General features: G+C 37.9%; 1 protein-coding gene across 2 annotated transcripts in view; it reads right to left on the reverse strand.

Moving 5' to 3' along the window:
* The window catches only part of LOC104600003 (uncharacterized), a 50,688-nt gene extending 33,175 nt beyond the window's left edge, over positions 1-17,513 (reverse strand). The window contains exons 1-9 of one of the 2 annotated variants that reach the window (XM_010262792.3): positions 17,201-17,513; positions 15,860-16,513; positions 15,628-15,752; positions 15,412-15,506; positions 15,061-15,294; positions 14,204-14,294; positions 10,349-10,400; positions 7,436-7,501; positions 4,897-5,045 (exon numbers count right to left, since the gene is read on the reverse strand). In XM_010262792.3, the coding sequence (XP_010261094.1) occupies positions 4,897-5,045; positions 7,436-7,501; positions 10,349-10,400; positions 14,204-14,294; positions 15,061-15,294; positions 15,412-15,506; positions 15,628-15,752; positions 15,860-16,440 (1,393 nt within the window). In that variant the 5' untranslated portion in view covers positions 16,441-16,513; positions 17,201-17,513. The remainder of the gene's footprint in view (positions 1-4,896; positions 5,046-7,435; positions 7,502-10,348; positions 10,401-14,203; positions 14,295-15,060; positions 15,295-15,411; positions 15,507-15,627; positions 15,753-15,859; positions 16,514-17,200) is intronic. The other variant, XM_010262793.3, reaches the window with a different exon arrangement.
* Positions 17,514-23,253: the final 5,740 nt, after the last annotated feature.

The raw sequence follows: 23,253 nt of genomic DNA on the forward strand, positions 1-23,253 counted from the left end.
CCTAGGTAGCACTTTCACTACTATTGAGCCCCACAATTCTTCCCAGTCAGGATTAATTAGAAATCTATCCAGTTTGGAGCAGGTTGGGGGGGATTAGAAGTTTGATCGTGTTATAGTCCACCCTTAACATTGGAGGTTCAATCGATTCAAGGGACTCGATTAAGTTATTAAACTTCCTCATACTGGAAGTGACTCCTTGGTTCAGCTTGTTTGTTTCTCCCGAAAATCTGATAACATTGAAGTCACCTCCCACACACCATGGTCCCTCCCAAACTCCTCTAATGGCACATAACTCCTCCCAAAAGGCCTCCCTGTCTCTATAGGAATTGGGACCATATACATTTGTTACCACCCACTCACACCCGTCCGAGGGTCTTCTAATTTTTATGGAAACTGAGTATCTGCCAATCAATTCCTCCACACATTCCATTTCCTCATTTCTCCAAATGGCCAAAATCCCTCCTAAGGCTCCCCATGATGGGGCAAACGACCAACATAGACCCCTAGCTCCCCAAATGCTTCTTATCCACCTTTTATTCAACTCTGATAACTTGGTTTCTTGAATCAAAATCAGATCTCGTCTTTCTTTCTTGAGAGTGTTCCTAATTATTCTCCTCTTTTTGGCACTTCCAAGGCCTCTTACATTCCAGCTGACTATCTTCATTTCAATCTGCTTAAAACCCCTAAATCAATGGTTGCCTATTGTATCCCTCTTTTTCTTTTCAGGCTCCCTTCTTCCTGCCTTTCATAGTTAATTCCCCTCTTTAGTATCTTGACGATGTGTCTTCTCTGGGATTTCTTCGTCTTCCCTCCTGACTAGCTCTGAGTTCACCACTAAGACTGGCGTAGGACTATCGTCTGATTCTTCTCTTGGAACCAAACTGCAGCATTTAGAGGGAATTCCGAACAGCAAGATGCGAGTTTTAGCGGTATTGACACTTCCGATGCTATCGTCTAGCTCCAATAGGTGTGCCTTCTCTTGCAATAAATCTTCCCAGGCACTTTCCTCTTCAAATTCGTCGCTTTCATGTCTATTGAATTTCAGATTTGGTTTCTCAGAGGATGTAGAGTTGTTCGTCGACACCGGTTTCCATACCTAAGTGTTGCCGCTACCTTCTCCGGCGTCCCTTGAACCTCTGGTGGCGGCCTTGCTTCTCTGTATTAAACCCGCAGCGGGGGGACGAACAACAGGGGTCGAGAAAGACGATGATAGCCCCCTGCTAGGGGTGGCAACGAGCCGAGCTGCTCAAGCTCGAGCTCAAGCCCAATTCAGTGGCTCGATTAATAAACGAGCCGAGCTCGAGCCTACTAGAGCTCGGCTCGTGAGGCTCGCGAATCGACTCGAATATATATAATATATATAATATATATAATAAAATTATAAAAAATAATATATATAATTCTTAATTATTATAATTCTTATTTTTTAAATATAAAATAAATTTTTATAAAATATATAATAAATATTTTTATAAAATATAAAATGAGCCGAGCCGAGCCAAGCTCGAGCTTATGAACTTTTGACTCGAGCCGAGCTGAAGCTCAAGGTTCTGGCTCGAATCGAGCTCGATCTCGAGCTCGAGCCTGGTACCATTCGACTCGGCTCGGCTTGAATCCACCCCTGACCCCTACTATTGTCCGCCAACTTTTGGTTTGAGTCACGCTTTGGTTCGATCAGTTCACCCGTCGGGTTGACTGAAGCCGTGTGCTTAGCATTAAATGAGCATTTATTGCTCGTTCCAGCCGTCACCTCCACACACAATCGAACTGAAGCCACACGTGAGTTGATGGACGGCTCAGATTGAAAGTTTTCCTTAGTGCCCTAAAATTCCACTTTCGAACTGAGCGACTGCTCACTTGCCTTTGTTTTGCAAAAACGGTCAAGTTTCTTTATTTCTTTGACCCTTGCCACATCATCATCTTCAATCTCCCAAAGATTTCTCCACAATCTCTCCTCTACCGACGATAGCAGCCACACGGATTGAGATTCTCCGACTCCCAACTTCACTGTTCTTGGGACTTCTTCCACCTTAATCCCTCTCACACCCATTACGGACACACTGAGATTTGACGTGTCCACTGTCCAACTCTTCCAAGGCGCCTCCGCACAATATGGTATACTTGGTATTGGAGACCAAGAGAAAATTCAATGTGACCTCTTCCGTTACCGTGGTCAAATATTAATAACAAATGAGAGATTGAGGAGGATATTGTCTCATAGAGGTAGAGTAGGATGGACAAAATGGAGGGGTGCATTAGGAATCTTGTGTGAAAGGAAAATACCACCTTGTCTAAAAGGAAAATTCCATAAACAGTTGTAAGGCCAGCTATAGTATATGGAGCAAAGTGTTGGGTAGTTAAAGGACAGATTGTCCAAAAAATGAGTGTAGCAGAAATGTGAATGCTTAGATGGATGGGTGGTAAAACTAGAAAGGGCAGGGTTAGAAATGAGGTCATATGAAGGAACTTAGGAATAGCTCTAATAGGGTGATAAAATGAGAGAAAGATGACTGAGATGGTTTGTCCATGTGCATGGAAGATGTAGCGCCCATTAAAAGTTATCTATTACAAGTTTACAAGTTCAAGGGGCTAAAAGAGGTAGGGGAAGACCGGGCAAAACTCTACTCTGGCCCTTTAGGTGTTGGGAACTCTATCCGGGCAGAACTGTTAGCTGCAATACAAGGAATACTTCTTGCAAAAGAAGTGGGCGTGGAGCAGCTTCTGATTGAAGGAGAATCTAAGACAGTGGTGGACTGGTTAAATAATCCAGAGGATGTCACTTGGGGCTACAAAAATGAGTTAAAGAAATTCAAATGGCTGACAAGAAATATGTCTATAACAGTACAGTGGGTTGGGAGATCAGCTAATGAATTTGCCAATGTCTTGGCAAAACAAGGGATAAATAGGGAAACATTGTTCTGGGCACAACTGTAACTCTTGTTTAACATCAACATTCATGTAGTTTTTGTATTTGCTGTTCGGAGAGGCGGCACCTCGCACCTCTAAGGGGATTTTCATGTAACCAATCATTAAATTAATGGAAGATGACTTTATTTATCAAAAAAAAAGACCAAAAAAGGACTTGGCAGGTAGTATGGAATGATTTAAGTGCCCACAATTTAATGATAGATGACATTGAACAGAATGGATGGTACACATTCTATATAGCCGAGCCCTTATAGTTGTGACCTTAAATTAATTATTGTTATCATTTATAGTACACGTTCTACACATTACATACAGTCATACACTTTGAAATGGTAATACCGTCATTTGGCTTAACTAATGGAAATTTCAAGTCCGTTGGTGTTTATCAAAGATTTATCCTTAATATCAATATGAGATACTTTGCTATTCATATATCTCCAGTGCTGCAGGAATGGAAGCCTCTACCTACAGAGTATCAAAAATGAATTTTGATATCTGTTCCTAGGGCAGATGAGGACCATCAGGCATTAGTTGAGAATATGGAGATAACACTGGTAAAGTTCTCAAGGTATCTTCAGGTCCAATAGATGATGGGACTCTAATACAGCAGAAATAACAGCTTTAGTCCAGGGTATGAATGTAGGTTAGACCCTGAATATTGTCAGGAATCAGGCAGAACCACATAAGGGGACTCAAAAACAATCATAAGCTGGATGCTAGCTCAAGCCAATATTCTGTGGACACTTGGAGACCTTATAAGGGAGGCAAAATCATTTTGCAACCAGGTTAAAGTGCTTGTTCAAGTAGAGATCAGATAACACTGGTGGATAGACCAGAAAAAGATGGATAGCAAGCTCACGACTAGGCCCTCCACTCCTTCCTAACTCAGAATAACATATACTTTTATTTTGTACTGCTTCCATGTTGTCAGCCCAAGGACCATGGTCCCCACTCCCACTCCCTCCACTCAAAGGGTGAAAAGGTTGTGCTTCATTCTCTCTTATTTCAAATTGATAAAATTCATCTATCCTGATTTAAAAATAATAATAATACTTTTTTGTTCATCAAAAAAAATCATCTATCCTGATAATGATCAAAAATAAGAAAAATTAATAATATCAGATGCTATCCAGCAACCCTAGAGCTTGATATCAGGTTTTCAGTCTAACCACATTATTTTGAGAGAAGAAATCTCTGACACATGGGTACCAACTGCCAAGTTTGATTGCCAACTAAATATTTGATTAAAACAAACTATGTATGCAGTTAGCATTCATTGATTTAACATGAATCCCTAAAACAGGGACATCAATCCCTAAACCAGTGAATCCTCAAATCATCTTTTCTTACATTGCAATTTCAGCACAACTGTGTGGAGTTACTTTTTAAAAGCCCTGAACTTGAGTTTGTGTATGCCTGCCACAGTGGAAGCTATGTTGGAAGATTGAGATGGTCCAAGAAGAGGAAAGTTTGCTGGTCTGTAATTCCTTTGGCGATTCTTTGGGTTTTGTGGAGTGAAAGGAGCAGCAGAATTTTTGAGCTTGTTACTTCATCTGAAGCTGAAGTCATCAATCATGTTTTAGATGTCTTAAGGAACTAGTTGTCTGTAACTCAAGTCTTCAAAGATGTTACTATGGATGGCTCTTTTTCAAATGTGGACTACTTGTATAGTCTCCTTGTACAAAGGACCTTTACTTGTACGCTTATTAATACAATAATACTTTACCTTTCCTCAAAAAAAAAGAGAATCTACCAAACCATATCAGCCTTTGCTATTTTTAATACTAAAAACCAGTGACAGTAGAAAATTTTAGACAAAATAAATAAAGTTAAACAATTCCCAATCTTCTGATTACCTTAGCTGTAGATCCTGTAAAGAATCTAAAGATAGTACCATATGAAAAGGTAGAAGTAGACCAACATACAAGCAAAAAATGTAATGCCAAAAAAGGTGAAAAATAAAGATACCATGTATCCAGTAAATTGATGGGTTGTCATTCTGTTCAGCAGTTTTTTCATTCTTCTCTTCAGCTGTTTTTTCACAATTATCCAGAATGACTGCTACTCGGTCACCATTCACCTCAAATACCTCTCCACGCTGCCCATTTGACAAAGACCTAGATATGACAGATGGTGCCAAGGTAAACAATTTATTAAACAATACAATCTGACATTTGCAGTAAATACCCAAACAAGTACAAGAAAATCATTTTACATAATATCCATGATATCCCAGTTAAACTAGCACAAAATTTATACAAAAACATTCATATGAAAATATGAATGATCAAAAAGACCCCAGAGGAATTTTTCTGAAAATGATCAGAGATTCCTTACACAAACAAGTGAAAACCAGGTGTGTCAAAAAGAAAGATCTCCATGGACATATATAGAATTTTAACAATTTCTTCTTCTGTCTTTCCATTATCTTCAAAAAATCCGGCATTTCTTTCCAACCACACCATCCAAAAAAATTGTCATAGGAAGCACTCCCCAAACCACTTTCCCTTTTCTATTCAGACCTTTTAACTGCCAACTAGACGGAAAAAAAAACCCATCGCAGACTTCGGGAAACACAACTGTAGCCCAAATATGTCTAACATTTTTGTCCACAGACTTCTAATGAATGCACGATGCAAAAACAAGTGATCAACCATTTCTACATAAAAAATACAATTAGTGCTTTTTTCAATCAAGCAACCCCTCTTAATTAAGTTGTCCCTGGTTAAACACTTGTTAAGAGATGCAGTCCAAACAAATAAAGCAACCTTGGTAGATGCAGCTATACACCGTATACTTGCCCGTGGGAAATTACTCCCCCCCCCTCCACCAGCTTGCTGTAAAGGAATTTAACAGAAAAGAAACCATCCTTGCAAAGAAGTAATCATCTACTTGCAAAGATAGAATATGCATGATTGGAGTTCTTCAACAATTCCATAGTAAGTTTTTCTTCTCTTTCTTTCTTTTTCTTTCCCTTCCCTTTCCTTTTTTTTCTTTTTTCTTTCTGTTTTATTTTTTTGTCTTTTTATATGAGGTGTGTGTGAGGCGCATGAGGCATATGCCTCTAGCACGCCTCATGAAAAAAGCGTATGAGGCGTATGCCTCAGAGGTGCCAACACTTCCAGGCGTACACTTCCCACGCCTTTAAAACAAACTGCAATTTCAAATCATGATGCCAAGACAATGTAACCCCCCCCCCCCCCCCGTGTAAAGGGTAAAAGAAAGCAACCAATAGACCCCAGCGTTGGATGGACTCTCATAAATTGGAAACATGTCCATCCATGGATTCTTGAGAACACTTCTATGAAACATTTCCTTTTCATCTCCTGGCTTTATTTTACATAAATGAACAGATAATGTACAACAAGAATGCCATTTTTTGTATCAAATGTTACTTAGTAACAAAAGCAACATTTTTAGCAATATATATAATGTTAGAATTTGAAAAATATGAACTAATTTTATTAGTACATTGAATAGATGTGTTCACGGGTCCATGTTTTCTCATCTTCCCCAGAAATAAAACACTAAATGTTGATCAGAAATCTAATAATGGAAACTGTTTTGATAGAAAATTAAATTAGTAAATTAAGCCACCCACATAGTGGATGACCTCCACAAGTTAAGATTCAAGCAAATATGGTCTCATGCAATCTGCAGATGCATGTCCAAAGAGTGGAAGTAACGAAGTTTGATATATGACTTCCCTTCATTTCCAAATGAAGGATACTACATGCTCAATGCCTCAACAATTAAGAGATTGACAAAATATTGATGTCTTTCTGAAACACTACCTCAACAATTAATAGAATATTAGAAGCATAACAACACTGTCACAACAGGGCAGATGCATCAAAAAATATTGAATCATGTGTTAGGCTGTTTGTTAGCTAGCATGCCCCCAAGTACAGATCAGATACAGATGGCCCCTAGCTCCTGGTTAGTGGTTGCAACCATCAGATAAGGTCAAATTTGTCCTTTGTTAGCTAGCATGCCCCCAAGTACAGATCAGATACAGATGGCCCCTAGCTCCTGATTAGTGGTTGCAACCATCAGATAAGGTCAAATTTGTCTTGATACATCCCTCCAATGCATAAAAATCTAACTTCTGGTAATGTCATAGGTCCAAATGTCTTGAAGATAAATAAGAGAGAGAGAGAGAGAGACGAAGAAAGAGAGAAAACTCTTCAACTCATCACTAAAAAAGGCAAGTGAATAGACATTGCTCAGAGGCACAACCATCACTACAAAGTCTTCCAAGGTTTCTTAGATAGATTTCTTAGAAACCATATAACCTTAGCTCTTGAGAGTCTCAAGTAGTCCCTCAGAATCATCTTACCACCACTAAAGACTACCAAAGAATAAAAGGAAATCACCATAGATCCTCACAGAAAAAAGGAAAAAGGAAGCATTAGTAATAGATGCAGTTTCAAGAAAATGTGAAGAGGCCATTTAACACTCAACCCAACTGTTCTCCTCTATATATCAGGAAGACTTACCAACCCACCTGCCACGAATAATGGTATAAGCACTTGTCGGACCACCATTAGTCGGTATTTTCCCCAATATGATCCTGTGATGAAATGTATATGTCAATTAGGCTTTGGTGAAGTCATATTTCATGGGGAATGAGATAATGAATAAGGATTTTGAACAGATACACCAGCCAAGTGACCTCTTATAACAACCAGCCTAGCTAGTAAGTCAATGCTGTCATCTTTCCAGAAGTTGGATAAGATATTCTTCGACCCCAACAATGACAACAACATACCCCTAAATTCTAGACTGAATACAGCAGCAAAGAAGCTTCTATTTCACCTTTCATGTCATCACCTAGGAAACTACAATTTACAAACTAAAAAAATAATGACCAGATAATTACATTCCGGTCTATAAGATAAAATTGGCGCTTTATTCATCAAAAAAACTATAAAACTGGCACTTTTATCAGCATGTAATGTAACACAAAACTGCATCAGAAGATAATCTTAAAATGAAGTAGCAATTAATAGAACTTCAGCACATCGAAAAGACAAATTCAGAAGTAGTTTTACCAACCATATCCCAGCTATCTAGGGTCTAAGGATGGGTAGACTGGATACAGTCCTAACCCTTGGCATTTTTATGCACAAACTGGCCGCTCTCTGACTCAAACTCACATTTCTCATGCTTGCCACCCGAGATTTTACCATTACACCAAGTAATGGCCCCTAAAATATAGCTCGTTAGTACTGGTGGTAAATTAGGTGGTAGCAATAGTGAGCATGGTGGATGTGGGCTAAAAATGGGGTATACTTTTATTTTTCCATGTTTTTAGTATTTTTAATATTTTCTCTTGACAAGTGTCAGAGAAAAAATACTTACAATTTTAGGTACAATTATGGTTTTCAGATCATAGCAATGTTTTCAAAATCGTGCAATTCACGATTTGAATCATATGATTCAAATCGAATCGGGGCTAAAATGATACAAATCGTATATATAAATTGTACGATTTGTAAGCAAATCGCTAGTGTAAATCATAAATCTTGATTCTTGGATGATTCATATGATTAGAGTTTGAAAGCTTAACTTAAGATTAAATGGCCATTGTTTCGGTGAAGCTCCAAACCTCCTCTACTTGTCTGCGTTGAAAGGTGAGAGATTTCTACTATTATCTGTACATGGTTTGTATTGTTTTGAGAGATTTCTACTGTTTTTATATTATCTATACATGGTTTTCTTTCTTTCTTTCTTTCTTTCTTTCTTTCTTCTTCCTCCTCCTCCTCTTCCTCCTTTCTTCTTGTCTTCTTTCTTCTCCTTTATTTCAGTTGCTTTTTTGAAATAAAAAGCAGGGGCTCCGCCCTATTTATTTCAGTCGGTGTTTTGGCATTAAAACAGGGACTCCCGCCCCATTTGTTTCAATCGTTTTTTGGCATGAAAACAGGGGCTCCATCCCATGTTTTTCATTCATTTTTACATGAAAGCTAGGGGTACCTAGTTTCGTAATATTTCCCCCTTGCTTCATAATATTTTATCTTGATTTTTTTTGCATAAAAACAGGGTCTCCACCCTTTTACTTTTCACCCTTTTTCCATTGCATAAACAGGGGCTTTTCCCCAATATTTTTACTTGTTTTCTAGCATGAAAATAGGGATTTAGTCCTGATATATTCCCCTCACCCTTTTTCTAATCACAAAACAGGGCTCCATCCCCATTTTTCATTCTTTTATACACATAAAATAAAACTGTATTATGCAAAAACAGAGATGAATTTGCACTTTGTAGGTTAAAACAGGTTACTTTCTATTGTGCAAAAATAGCTTCCTTTTTTTCCTTTTTGCTAATGTTAAAACATGTTCCATTCTATTATATTCACTCTCATTTTTTATGAAAAAACAGGGATATATTCTGTTTGTTCACTCTTAACAGGGTTCGTTTGTTTTCTTTCTTTCATTACTCATATTAAAACAGAGATGTTGCCCCATTCTTTCTTCTCTTCATTTTTCCCTTGTTTATATTTTCCTTCCTCCTTGAAATTAGATTATGATTTATGAAGCACTTAGACTTTAAAATTTGATTTTTTCGAATTGAATTAAAATCCATCCATAGTTCTATACACATGATATCTCTTTATATTCATTAATTTCAGATAAATTAATTTCTTTAGTTGTATAATTTTCATTTGTAGTGTTTGTCCCACTATTATATAAATTGTATGGATAATTATTAATTGATGACTTGTTGTTCATAGTTTGTTACTTTGTTGAACACTTGAAAGTTGAAAGTTAAAATTTAAAACAATAGAAACAAGACACTATACTTCTAGACTCTAGAAAACATAATGGTTCCTTTTAAAAAATTGTGGTTCATTCATATTTCATATCAAGATAATTAAAGATATTGCTTTTTATTGACACTAGTGTAACTATAACTCTGTCATTACTATATAGTTATAAGATGTTTATGGGTTAGAAAGCTTGTGCAAAGTCATTTTTTCTATTTTTTTGAAAGATTTAGGTATACTTTAGGGTTTTTAACAGCTTTTGAAAAAATAAGAAAAAATCTTACGATTTACGATACGATTCAAACCCCTTTACGATGTACGATACGATTACGATTTTCAGAACATTGGATCATAGATTAAGGTAAAGAAAATTAGAAATACATGATGTCATCCACTTAACTTCCCATCAAATGAGGAAAACAAATGTCTATACAAACCGGACAATTGCAAAAACAAAAGTTCAAAGGTTCAGCACTATGAACAAAAAAAGAATGTCATCCAAGGTGTATAGTTTATCCAATCAGTACAGCAGAATAATGGCCCCAACAAAAGAATCTGTTTTAGTAGACAAGTGTCAATGGTTTTAGAACTATAAAGATCATAAAACAATCATCCATGACAAATACAAATAGAATCAAAAGAAATGTGAAAAACCTGTTATCTGCCTGCACATGTACAGAAGGCCCAATGTATTTCACCCGATCCCCTGTAAACAAATTATAAAACACATAAATAGAACCATAATGCATGTTAAGAATTTTTTTGAGGTTTCTTTTTGAGAGAGAGAGAGAGTTATGAAATAAAGAAGCAGACATAAAGGAGTAAGCTGATGAAATTCTGCTCAGAGTCTCTAATATCTCTATTCTTTTTCTGGTAGTGGTAGGTAATGGAATTGACTAAGGAAAGATGAAAAAGAAAAGGAAAATAGAAGGTTATGGTAGGCTTAAGGGAAATCTATCATATTTCAACTTGAATCGATGCATTTTAGGAACATTGTTTCTTCTAAACTGCATAGGTGGTTAAGTAATTGGTTTGTTCTACTAGGTCAACAAGGTGTGAACCAGTTGTTCCTTTTAGAAGGTTAGTTTTCACTCAGGATAGACATTCGATATTGCAGATGGGAATGGTTTTCTTCTTTGTTTGAAAGCATGTGGGCCCCCCATCAGATGTGAAAAGCTTGTTTGCTCCTTTCTTCAGATTGCCAAAGAAAAGGGGAAGAATAATGTGGTGTTGTGTAAGGGCTGCTGTTATTTGGACTATTTGGGAAGAAAGGAACTCCAGATTATCCTCAGGATAGAAGAGGAACAAGGAAACTATTCAGGAGGTGATTTGCGTCAGGGTATTCCATTGGATTAAATCTTTGGATATCTTCAACAATTTTTCTATATATGATCTGTCAAGAAAGTGGAAAGAAATTGCTTTTTCATCCCCGATTCAGGAGGCTTCAGCTCCAGTTTGGTACCCTCCCCCAAGTGGATTTTACAAAATGATTTTTTATGGGAGTAGTATTGGCAACCCAGGGCATTCGGGTATTGAGGGTGCTTTAAGGGATGAGAATGGGATTATAATTGCCTTGTTCTCAGGCCCAATTGAAGAGGGTAATTCTCTTAGAGCTGAGATTTTGGCGACTTTAGAAGGTGTTCAAAGAGCCAAGGACTTAATGTTGAGGAAGTTGATCATTGAAGGAGACTCCAACCTGGTGATAGAATGACTGAAAGGAGATAAAAATGGTTTGTGGCTATACAGCAATGAGAAGAAGAATTCCAATGGCTGACAAAAGACATGGAAGTTAAAGTAGTTTGGGTTAAGAGATGTGCTAACTCCCTTGCTGATGGGCTAGCAAAGCAAGGGGTGAATAGGGAGAACTTGTTTCGGGCTCACATGTAACTTTTTCCGTCTTTTTCTTGCTTGGAGGGGATAAGAGAGGTTATCTTTTTCTGTCTTTTTCTTGCTTGGAGGAGATAAGAGAGGTTATCTCCTCCCTTTGTACACCTTTTTATTTATTAATGAAATCTTTTTTTATTGATCCAAAAAAAAATTCATATTCTGATTTGGTGTTTTCTGGAACATTATACACTGTATTATTTTTATGTTAAATTCGGATGAATTTTCTTTTCTTTTTTGAATGTAATTGGAAATTATTAGAAGCTATTTTGGAAGGTTAAAAAAGGAAATGTACTTAACAAAAAAAATACAAAAAGGGAAATATCTTGTTCATCACCTTCAATCTCCTCATAATCAAGGGGTTAAATCCTTTAACTAAATATTTGTTGTCATTTTAGTATGACATGAAGTTTCATCTTAATGAAGTTGTTCCTGCCCTTTCTCCCTAGGTAATCTCCTTTAAGTGTCTCAAAATAAGCTGTCACAAGCGAGATCATTTGTAGCGAAATTTAAGCTTTAAGAGACAAGTAAAAATACATTTTATCAAACTCTAATCTTTCGGGGAATTTAACATCATATCTGATTAACTTGGTAAGTTGGCTTGGTTCATGAAGCCTAGAAGTGCAGTAGATTCAGGAGTCATAGACTTAATTTGGGGAGCTATGTCACAATTTTTGAACCACATGATACACGAATTATAAATAGGTGATAATATTATGATCAGGAGCTATTCTTCACACATTTCAAAAAAAAAGATGATCGGAAAGTTCTTATGCTCCCATAAGCATGAATTAAAATACAAACAAAAATAACAACTAATCTACTAATACCAAAGCATAATTAGATATACTAAATTTTAAATCATCATCCTAAAGCACAAACACATGTTCCTCAGTAGCAGTATCATGAAACACTCCAGTGAGAGAATTGCAACATTTGCAATTTTGCAGCTCTACAATGTTTCATGGTACTGTACATGAGACCTGTCTCTGTACCCTAGAATGTTCTTAAATTAGTCATAATTTACTTCATTTCAAACCAGTCAGTCACTTGACTCAAAGGAATAAAGCAGTTATGACATGACCCATAGAAGTTGATCACTTGATTTGGAAGATTCAGTCTCTTGACTTAGATGAGGCATGCATATTTTGACTCTTTGCCATGACTTGGCTCCTCATCCTTGGGAATGGAGTCAAACTCAGAAAATGAAGAGTCAACTTCGGAGCTGGCAAGTTATGTCTAACAATATGACAAATTAGAATAGAGTTAAACTCTCCACTCTCTAGTATGTCTTAAGTTACTTCCACCTTCCTCCTATGATGACAGACATCAGCATGTTCTCAACATGATAACAATTTATGACAAACCTAAGCTTTAAGTGAATATGGCCAGTCATCCATCATGTGATGGTGGCACAACATAGATGGTGCTGATTCAGCTTTTAATATCTAAGTGTATTAATCAGTCAAAAACACATAAATTAATGCTCCTATGTTACTTGATGAAATTTTGGTTCATATTATTGTAGAGATCAATAAGTCTCCAAATGGAATGGATGAAGACTATCATATTGGTTCATATATACATGTATACATAAGTACATAGCAATTTATGTTCTATGTTGATTGATCTTTGAGCCAATTCTTAATTTGGGTTGAGTTTCAAAATAACTTGCCCCATTTGGTGACTTGGCATGCATGTTGAGTCAAGATATTCTAAACCCAACGTAATCACTTCGCAATACCATAAATCAATATAATACTCTAAACCATTCATTGGAGATCATCAAACTATATGACAAACTTTTTAGTTTTCATCAAGTAGATGGTCTTAGTAACATAAGTGTTTGCATGAGCATAACAATACAGGAACACTTTATCTCCAAATACAATGAATGGTTTAGAATATCATATTGGTTTATGGTATGGTCAAAAAATTAATGTTGGTTCATATATGACTATACATGTATATACATATGTTATGCAAGTGCTTAGTATAGTCAAGAAATTATTTAAGCACTAATGATTTAACAGTGGATATGGCTTTAAATAGAATGGATTAGTGAAACAGCTTTCATGTAGCCGACCCCATATAGTTGAGATACGGCATGGATGACACAAGTGCTTAGCAATCTAAGTGGCTGTTTGATAACAAATGAAATGGCTAATTGAATGGCTTATTGCTTTGTCATTTAATGGATAAATAATTAAATAATAAAATATTCAAGGGCATAAGAATCAACCAAACTTCAGCTTCACCATTAAGGAGCTTCGCAACCTCTTATGCACTAAAAGACAAAGTGATAATCATTCAGTTAAGCCACTTCAGCAGTTATCAAATGGCCCCTAAGTTGATTGTCCCTTGGTTTGAGTTGATTTTTTATTTGAGTTCAGTTTTCAGAATATATTGCCCCACTGGTGTCCATTTTGAGCCTAGTTCTCATATTTCAAACCAAGGGCCTTCAGAACTCCTCAACTTTTGAGACCCGAACAATCTGGCTGGATATGCAATTAAAGCCGGAGAGCACAATCTTCAGGAACTAAAGCTTTTATAATGTGCTAAAAATATTGTAAACCATTAAAATCCAAATATGATAACAGTATTAAGGGGAAAAAAGAAGGTTACCTTTTTTAAGTGGCCGTTTTGATTGTTGTGGAGGCTCAACAGCAGCTGACTTCACAGATTCAGAGGTTCCTTCAGATTCTCCAGAGACTCTCTAACAAAAATATCAAGAATAAGAAAAATACGGTGTTACTATATAATGTACTTAATAAACAACCCAATATCATTAACACCTCGATTTGACTACTGAAGGAGATCCATGGGGGCATGAAGTAGGATCATGGGCATATCTACATACATTAAGAAAGGCAAGATCACTGGAAACCAGCATGAAAACCTTGTTCAGATGGATTTCAAGATCAGCCAACTCTTCAGCAGAGTCAATTAGTAAAGGGAAGTGCCAACAGGGTAGACTTATGACAGGGTCTACCTTGGGAGGTGGGCAATTTTAAGGTCATTATAATTGCTTTTATATGTTTATGAGGTAAGATTATGGATGCAGCTACTCTTCTATGTTTCTGTTTTCTCTTATTTTAATAAAATCTCATTTGATCTGTTACTGATGAAAGCACCAGGAATGACAGTAAGAGATGGAAACATGGTGAAGTAGAAAAACCTGTAGTTAAGCCATCTGAAATGCTAATCACAACAGTTCTGCTTTTTTTATCTTCTCTATCAGAAGCTATTGGATGGTACAAGCATGTACTCAGAGATTAGGCAGGTTTTAAACATTCTTTTGTTCTCTTTTTGATAGCTCTTCAGAAAGGGAAAGGGGGAGAGAGAGAGAGAGAGTCTTTGAGAGGTTATTGCAAAGAGTGACCAACATACAGGCAAATAGACAAGCAGGTGGACATGCAGTCAACAGCAGCATTTACCGACTACTCTACTCATATGCAGTAGATGTTGTAGATACCACTTACCTTCTCAAACTCTTCCAGACTGTATGGAACAAGCTTCTTGAGAGCTTCAGCAGATGCCTGCAAATCAACTTCATCATCACTACTATCTGATTTCACCTCGCCACTGCTTGTCCAATCTTCTTCATTCCCTGCATCATTTTCATCCTCAACCTCTGATTCTGAACTACACTCTTCTCCTGATTCTGCATTATCATCATCTGATTCAATCTCTGATGTGCATTCCTCACCAAAATCCTTCACCAAATTTACAAGAATAGTGTTCTATGTTATTGTCCTTCTTTAATTTCTAAGGGAAATGAACAATGGAGATCTGAATTAAAATAAAATCTTAAAGGTCATTTCCTAGCTTACATAAGGAGCAAGAACATTGCTATCAAGAACCAGTAATGGAACTTGTAAGTCCCGTGCAAGTGCTCTAACCAATCGTTCTCGATAAAGCTCAGTTCCTGTAGACAACAACCATTATCCAAACAAAAGCTGAGTGACAATTCAATGGTAATATGAACTAGCATTGTACATTTACAGGATAACTGTCTATTGGCATTGGTCAATAACTCATTAAACAACCTGGGATGCTCTGAAGCAGTATTCTCCCACTTGAAGACTTCAAACGGGAACCATAAGCCATAGTAAACTTCTTATGTTTCAAATGGGAAGCAGCACATTCCACTAACAAACTTTTTGTGTGCTCACTGTAACAAAAAAAAAAACAAAAAACTTACAATTTTCTACTACAACAGACATGAATATAACAGAAGAAAACAAGGAAAAACAAGAAACATAATGGTGCAGTGATTACTGAATATAATAGGGAAAAGTTTCCCATGAAAGGGTAATTTTTTCCCATGGAACCACCCTCCGCAAGAACTCATTTCTAAACCGTTCCCTTCTGGACAGAAAAGGTGACTCCTTCTTTTTACTCTCAATAGATAATTTCTCTCTGTTGAGCCAATCCTTCTGATCTTGTTCCCCAAGCTGAGCATGCTCATCAAACTGTCTCACATCTGCTCTGACATTTTTCTGCCGTGACTTCCCCTTGTCAAAGTTAGCTTGGTCTTTTATTGGTGCGCAATTATCTTCACTTGCATTTCTTCCGTCACCTTCAGAGCTGTAGAACCTTGATGTGCCATGCCCCCAGGAGGTAAAGAACTTCCCATGGAGAACTGTACAACACCGAATGGGGACACCAGGCGATGGGACAGGATTCGGCAGAAGATTTTGGAACAGCCTATGCCGTGGGTGGTGGTTTTCACATGCAACTGTTTTGTTATAAGACCGAGAATGGGAGAATTCCCGCTGGTTTGGCCTGATCAGATATTTGGATGGCTGAAATGCGTAATTCCATCTCTGATATCTACACTTGAACCTCCTTGCGTACATTGCAACTTGTTATTTCCAATTATTAAGAGTCTAGGAGAGCACAAATCATGCTCCCATTAATTCATGTAATTACCTGACAGATAAAAAATGCCCATAATCACCATATTGCTTGAGTAGAAAGCTAGTGGAAAAACAAATAAACCACCAAGCACTGGAACAGGAATTCCAAGTAGTTTTTCTTAGATACAATGGCGTTAAGCCGTGAATATGAGGAAATTCTAAGCTTCGACACTTTACAAACCAAATCTTGAGTCGAACTTTTACTTGTATGATATACATTCAGGGGAACAATAATTAGAAGGGAAAAAATAAGCTTACATAAAAAGAATACAAACAAATATATTCAAAGTTCAAAACATTAATAGTTACAGTGAACCAAACAACAAACCTGAAATTTTAACACTAAAGTAAACAAAGTGCGAGCTAAAACCTTTGGCATTCCGCCACGAACACGCATCTAATAAAGTCGCAAGATTTTTTTTAAAGGACATTGTAAATAGAACCGCAGGACAGAAAAGTCCAAACTTAGACTGATTGGAAGCTCCAAAGAAAAGGGATAAGAAAACAGAAGTCCCACTGGTTCTATTTGAATTTTTCAAGCCTATTATGGATTTCACCATGAAAACAAGTAGGGGAGTCTGATGTTCGGAGGAAGACGATGCCAAAAAGTGCAGAAAAATCGAAACTCAAACTGAAAGGCGTGACGAGAATACAGATTTTCGAATTAATCAATACACAGATCGGAGGCGCGAAGACGGACCTTCTTAGGGTTTGCACGAGCTGAACAATAGAGAACAACGAATCTAGTAATTCTGTTCCTGTCGTAGTTTACGGACTTCTCTTGGTTGCAAGTATCTGATAGGTTTATAGGGTGGAAATTGAGACTGAAATCCCTTTGTTGGCAAACTCTCGCCAGATCCTTCAAGTTTCGCGATTAGCGGATACAGCGAGTTAACGACCCCTAAAATCCACCGCGTGCGTTGTTACCTGTGCGCGGGTGGCTTGCTAATGCGAACCCTTGCGGCCTTGCGGTGATCCTGTCCGAGACTCCGAATCCGGATCTGGTCATATATGTCTCAGATTTTGGGTAAAAATCTTTTATATATGGGACTTCTCACAAATCAAATGCAATTGCACGATTTAATCCGAACCTGTTGTCATCTACAAGGCACTACAGCCGTGCATCGGGAATATCTCAATAGTTTTCAATGTGATTGTAAGGCACAGCTGTATTTGTTTTCTGATCCTCCTCATAGAGTGCTTCGCACCAACTTCACAAACCAGCCCGGTGCGCGTGATTTTGTCTCTGGTTCATCCCATTCCCGCATCCCACTTTGCATTGAATGTTGGTTCTATCAAAAAAACAGAAACATCTTTCAATGAATGATAATATACAAGCTTGGGAGAAAGTAAAACCTTTGTAAATACCCTCAAATTGAGGACACCCAGTGCAGTGGGATTCTCTGAAATCAAAAACTCTACATGCACTTTTGCATGGGAATCCAGAGTCCACGCATATGGTCACACATTTGGGAATATCTTCCTATGAATTTAACAAATTTGTAAGGGACATATTTTCAATAGGTTAAATACCTTAAGTACTCCTATGATTTATGGTAAATGGACAAAAAGTTAGCCTATTGTTTAAAAATTATTTAAAGACCCTTAAATTTTTTGGCAATGGACAAAATCCTCCCCTACTATTGGCACCGTTACAATCCGTTCACATGTGGTGTCACGTGATTTATATATTTTTCTTTAATTCAAAAACTACACTTTTTGCGGTCAATTTTTCCCTTCATTGTTCTTTAAATTTTCAAAACAAACCCAACTTATTGATAAAAGAACATTACATGAACTAGGATAAATTAACATGAAAGATGAAGGGTTCCATCCTATTGTGGAAAGGGATGCTCGATAAGAAGAAACCACGAATAAGCCTTGCAATTACAATGAACATAATTGTATTTGAACTCCTTCAACACAAAACCAATTTATGTTTAGAATGCATGTACTAGAGAATTTACACCTCCAGGCATCAAATCCCACGATAAAATTTACAAATTCATATGAAAAGTTAAGAAGCCACAAAATATTCACCTGGCATGTCAATAGGCAATAAAAATTATCCTCTAAAAAATAAAACATCCAAACATGCCCATAATTTATTAGAACTAATATTCAACTATGAGAACAAGGTTTTACTTGAACACCAATGTAGCTTTCAAGGTCTTTACCGTGGACCTGTTTAAACTTTGGTATTGGCTTACAAAGTCCAAAGCATAAGATCTATATGGTGATAAAACCTATAACTTAATTAAAACTACTTTCAACCCCAATTCCATCTCCATATACAATTAGACAACTTATGATGCATGCTGGAATCCAATGAATATTAAACTAAATTGCTTCATCAATTGATCTATATTAATAATTGAAATACTTTTCAATGGAGCTACTCTTTTGCATCTAAAATTACAGGATTCCTCTAGCGAGTGAAAAAAATCATTTTGAATTGTTGAACATCATATTTACAATAGGAAATGCTAAAACCCGATACACAATATATGAAAAATGCTTTGCCTAGTAACTTGATGAAATGTCTATATCATTTTCTACATGTCATTTAATCAAAGAAAGGCTATGAGTATCCAAATTTATAGAGAAAAATAAGCATGTGTAATATGTTAAAGTCATATTGTCTTGCTACTGAAAATGCCCGAATTCAAACTTTTACTGTTGAGCATTAAAGTTATATTGTAGAACCGGGAAAATTAGCGACCTGTCAAGCTAAATAAAGTCCTAAAGATATCATACTCTCAAGTTTTGGATCAAAACCATATTACAAAAACCACAAAAGACAATCTAAAGACGTTGTTCATACCTTGGTTGCATTTAAGATCTCTTCGGATTTCTAAATCGTGAGGATCTTCTTCTTCCTAACCAAGGGTGACAGTCTAATTTGAGAAGCGAAGCGACAAGGAAAAGATAGTGGTGAGTTCAAATATGGTCTATGAGATGCCTTACTATTATTGGGAAAAAAATGATCAATTGGGTTATATTTTGAAATTATGAGATGGCAACATCAATATTTTGTTTTTTCCATCAAAATTTATCAACGATGTCCATTGTCAAAAAACTTACAGGTACTTTAAGTGATTTTTTTAAATAGCTGGGTAAGTTATTGTCTATTTACTAAACCATAAAGGTACTTTAAGTATTTAACCCTTTCGGCTCAATTAGAAAACGAGTTTATATATCGGATTCAAATTCGGCTCAAAACTTGATTTAAACCAAATCGGGCCAAGCTTTTCATGAGTTGAGCTCAAATAGCTCATGAAAGACCCACCCCTACTTTTAGGAGATATGGGATCTAACAACAATAAATGTATTAATTGTGCAGAAAGATGAACAATGGTTTGATTTCAATATGTTTGTTCGGGATAAAAATGCATCGAAGATTAGGGTTAGGTTGTTGACGACCTAGTGATTGAGTCACTAAATAAAAACATTAAGATGGTCACTCAATGCATGCATTACATGCACCATACTTGTCCCCATCAGTGAGACCACTCTTATGTACATTATGTATTACCAAAATGAATTGGATTTGTTTCACTTTTGTGTATTTTCATCTAGCTTATGACATCCTATTAGACGTGTATAAACACACCCATGCATATAAACCACTTGCGTATAATGCACATGATGGGTTATATGTATGTATTTTAGTGCGGTTTTGTAGTCATTTTGATGGAAGTGTAAACATACTTCGAAATTTGAGGTAAATTTGATAACTTTATAGCATTTCCGTGAACTCATAGCATGAAGTTTACTTCCATTTTATCAGAGTAAACTTTTGCTCTCAGGCATATTCATCTTCTGTGGGACTCCACCCGAGACAAATGACCGGTGAAGATTGAAGAGCCTGAGCTTGATAGGAGTGGTGAATATTGTACATAGGCATCTTCATCTTTTGCAGGACTATTGCAACTAGGCCTAATGGTAGTTTTGTTGAAACTAGATAATAGGTTGTATCTAAATTTATCTGAACTAGATTTGGAAATATGAGTATAGCTTAGCAAGCGCCTATGACACCATTGAACTAGGGCTTTGAAATTGTGACACCTGGCATCTCATGCAAATTAAGTGCAGCCTCTTGACAACTGGGCAGCTCGGGAAGCTCGGCAGAGCTTGCCATAGCTTGCAACTTACAGACAGCTCGACATGACTCGCCACAGGCAACTCAGCATGGCTCGCCACAGGCAGCTCGGTAGAGCTCGCCACAAGCAGCTCGGCATAGCTCGCCACAAGCAGCTCGGCATAGCTCAGGGAGCTCGGTATAGCTAGGGGCAGCTCGGCATAGGCAGCTGGCCACTCCGCAAGCAGCCAGACGTCTTACGAAGAGCTCGCCACTTAGGGGCAGCTCGGCACTTACAGGTAGCTCGCCATAGGCAGCTCGCCCCAGGTAGCTAGCCACTCCACAGGTAGCATGGTGTCTTACGAAAAGCTCGCCACTTAGGGGTAGCTCGACACTTACAGGTAGCTCGGCACTTAGGGGTAGCTCGGCGTATCGCAGGAAGATCTCCTGCCTGACAACCGTACCTGACAGATCCGGAGACCTGTGCCCACGTCTCTTGCTAGGCAGCGCCGTGCCTGCCAATCCTAAGAGTTGTCCCTTGACTGGCAGGGCCGTACTCTGTAGCAGCCGCCTACACCCGCCACCTTAGCTCTGGCAGTAATGGCTGCAGAGAGACAGAGGCGGTTACGCCTTACTTGACAGAGGTTGTTACGCCTGATTTGACAAGACACCACTATATAAAGACTCCGACCTCCAAAGACAAGGGGAGATAATGAAAAAATGGAGATAATCCATGCTCTCTAGCTCTCTCATTTCTCTCAAAGCTCCCTACAATCAGAATGCTAACTTAGGCATCGGAGAGTCCCCGCCGGGAAAATACCCCTGAGTCATCTGATTCAGTTCTCGCAGGTTCCTCAGCTCCCGTCGCCTACAAAGAGGAGGAAAATATGGAGTTCTCACAGGTCCCTCAGCTCCCGCCACCTACAAAGGAGAGGAGATCACCTCATGCAGAGGGCAGTTGGGTTGCGCTACACTAGGGAGCTCCACCATCCCCTGAGTTACAGGCCGCCTAGGAGCAAGTCAAATGACGAGTCCACCCAGGTAGCTCACCGCCAGGGAGCTCGTCACCAGGTAGCTCACCACCAGGGAGCTCACCACCAGGGAGCTCACCACCAGGGAGCTCGTCACCAGGGAGCTCGTCACACTCACCAGGTAGCTCACCACCAGGGAGCTTGTCACCAAGTAACTCACCACTAGGGAGCTCGTCACACTCACCAGGTAGCTCACCACCAGGGAGCTCGTCACCAAGTAGCTCATCACCAGGGAGCTCACCACCAGAGAGCTCCATCATCCTCTGAGTCACAAGCCACCTGGAAGTAGGTCAAATGACGAGGTACTTAGCCAAAAAAATTGATACATCAATTTGTATTATTAAGCATAATTATTTAATTAGTATAAGGTCCCATGGTATGCATGTGTGCAATGTAAAGATAAAAGATAAGTTGATGTTATATAATTAAATTTAAATTTTATGACCTATACAATAATAAGGCAATTATCTGTATCTATTTTGTATGTATTTGTATTTGTACTCTTTCCAAACTAAGCCTTAATATTTATATTTATTATTTTATCTATGATGTTACGATTTGAGCCATGCCTCATACGGTTAGTGAAAACAATTCTCTTTCTGAGTTGATTTTTAAAACCTATGTGTAGGGTGAAGATGCAATAGTTCCTTCAATTTGCCTTAAAAATTGGTAAATTACATGAACCCTCTTGTACTATGGATGTGTAGGGTGAAGACGAAAGAGTTCATTTAATTTGCCTTCAAAAAAGGATAAATTACATGGACCCTCATGTACTATGGGGTTAGTGGCAAAGACTTCCTATATTTTATTTTTTGCAACAAAGACCCCTTAAACTTTGACTGTTAGACAAGTACCCCTTTGCTGTTAAGTCAAAACTATTAAATTACCAAAATACCCTATTAAACTTTCTCTATTTTCTTTTTGTTGCCATCACTTGCTTCCCACTCTTCACAAGTTAAAACAACACTAGCAAGACATCTATGAAATTCCAATCCCTCCAAATCCTTATCAACTAGGCCACTTTCAATCCTCAAGCATTACCTAGAAAAAACATAAAAGAGCATATCTCTAACGTTTAGGAGCGTCAAAATGGAATTGAGATCTGTTTCTCACATAGGGCACCTCACAACGACCTCACAAGCACATCCTACTATGCATTGGGAACATCTCTTGTAAATAATAACATGTAAGTACAAGAGATTCCCAATGCATGGTGGGATGTGCCTGTGAGGTCAATGTGAGGCACCATGTGTATAGAGCAGATTCGGTCTCGTCAAAATGTTGCCCCTGCATTGCTAGCAAGAGCTGAGAGTAGTTCATTCTCACTAAAATGTTGCCCCTGTAGTGCCGTCTTTGCTAGTGTTTAGTAGCATTGCGTTCCTTGCTGGCACAACCACCAGCAACACCATTATTCATAACAACGAAAACAACAACCTGGTTAATGGGAGTTCACAAAGGGGCGCCCCACAATGCCACATAGCACATCCCCATCTTGTATTGGGAACATCTCTTGATAACAAGTACTAAAGATGATGAGACATCACTGGGAGATGTTCCCAATACAAGGTGGTGATTTGTTGTGGTGCATTGTGGGGCGCCCCTTGTGGGGTGCAGATGTGAACTCGATCAATGGTGGCAACA

Source organism: Nelumbo nucifera, chromosome 5 (assembly GCF_055504915.1).
Source record: "Nelumbo nucifera cultivar China Antique chromosome 5, China Antique-T2T, whole genome shotgun sequence".
NCBI classification, from domain to species: domain Eukaryota; kingdom Viridiplantae; phylum Streptophyta; class Magnoliopsida; order Proteales; family Nelumbonaceae; genus Nelumbo; species Nelumbo nucifera.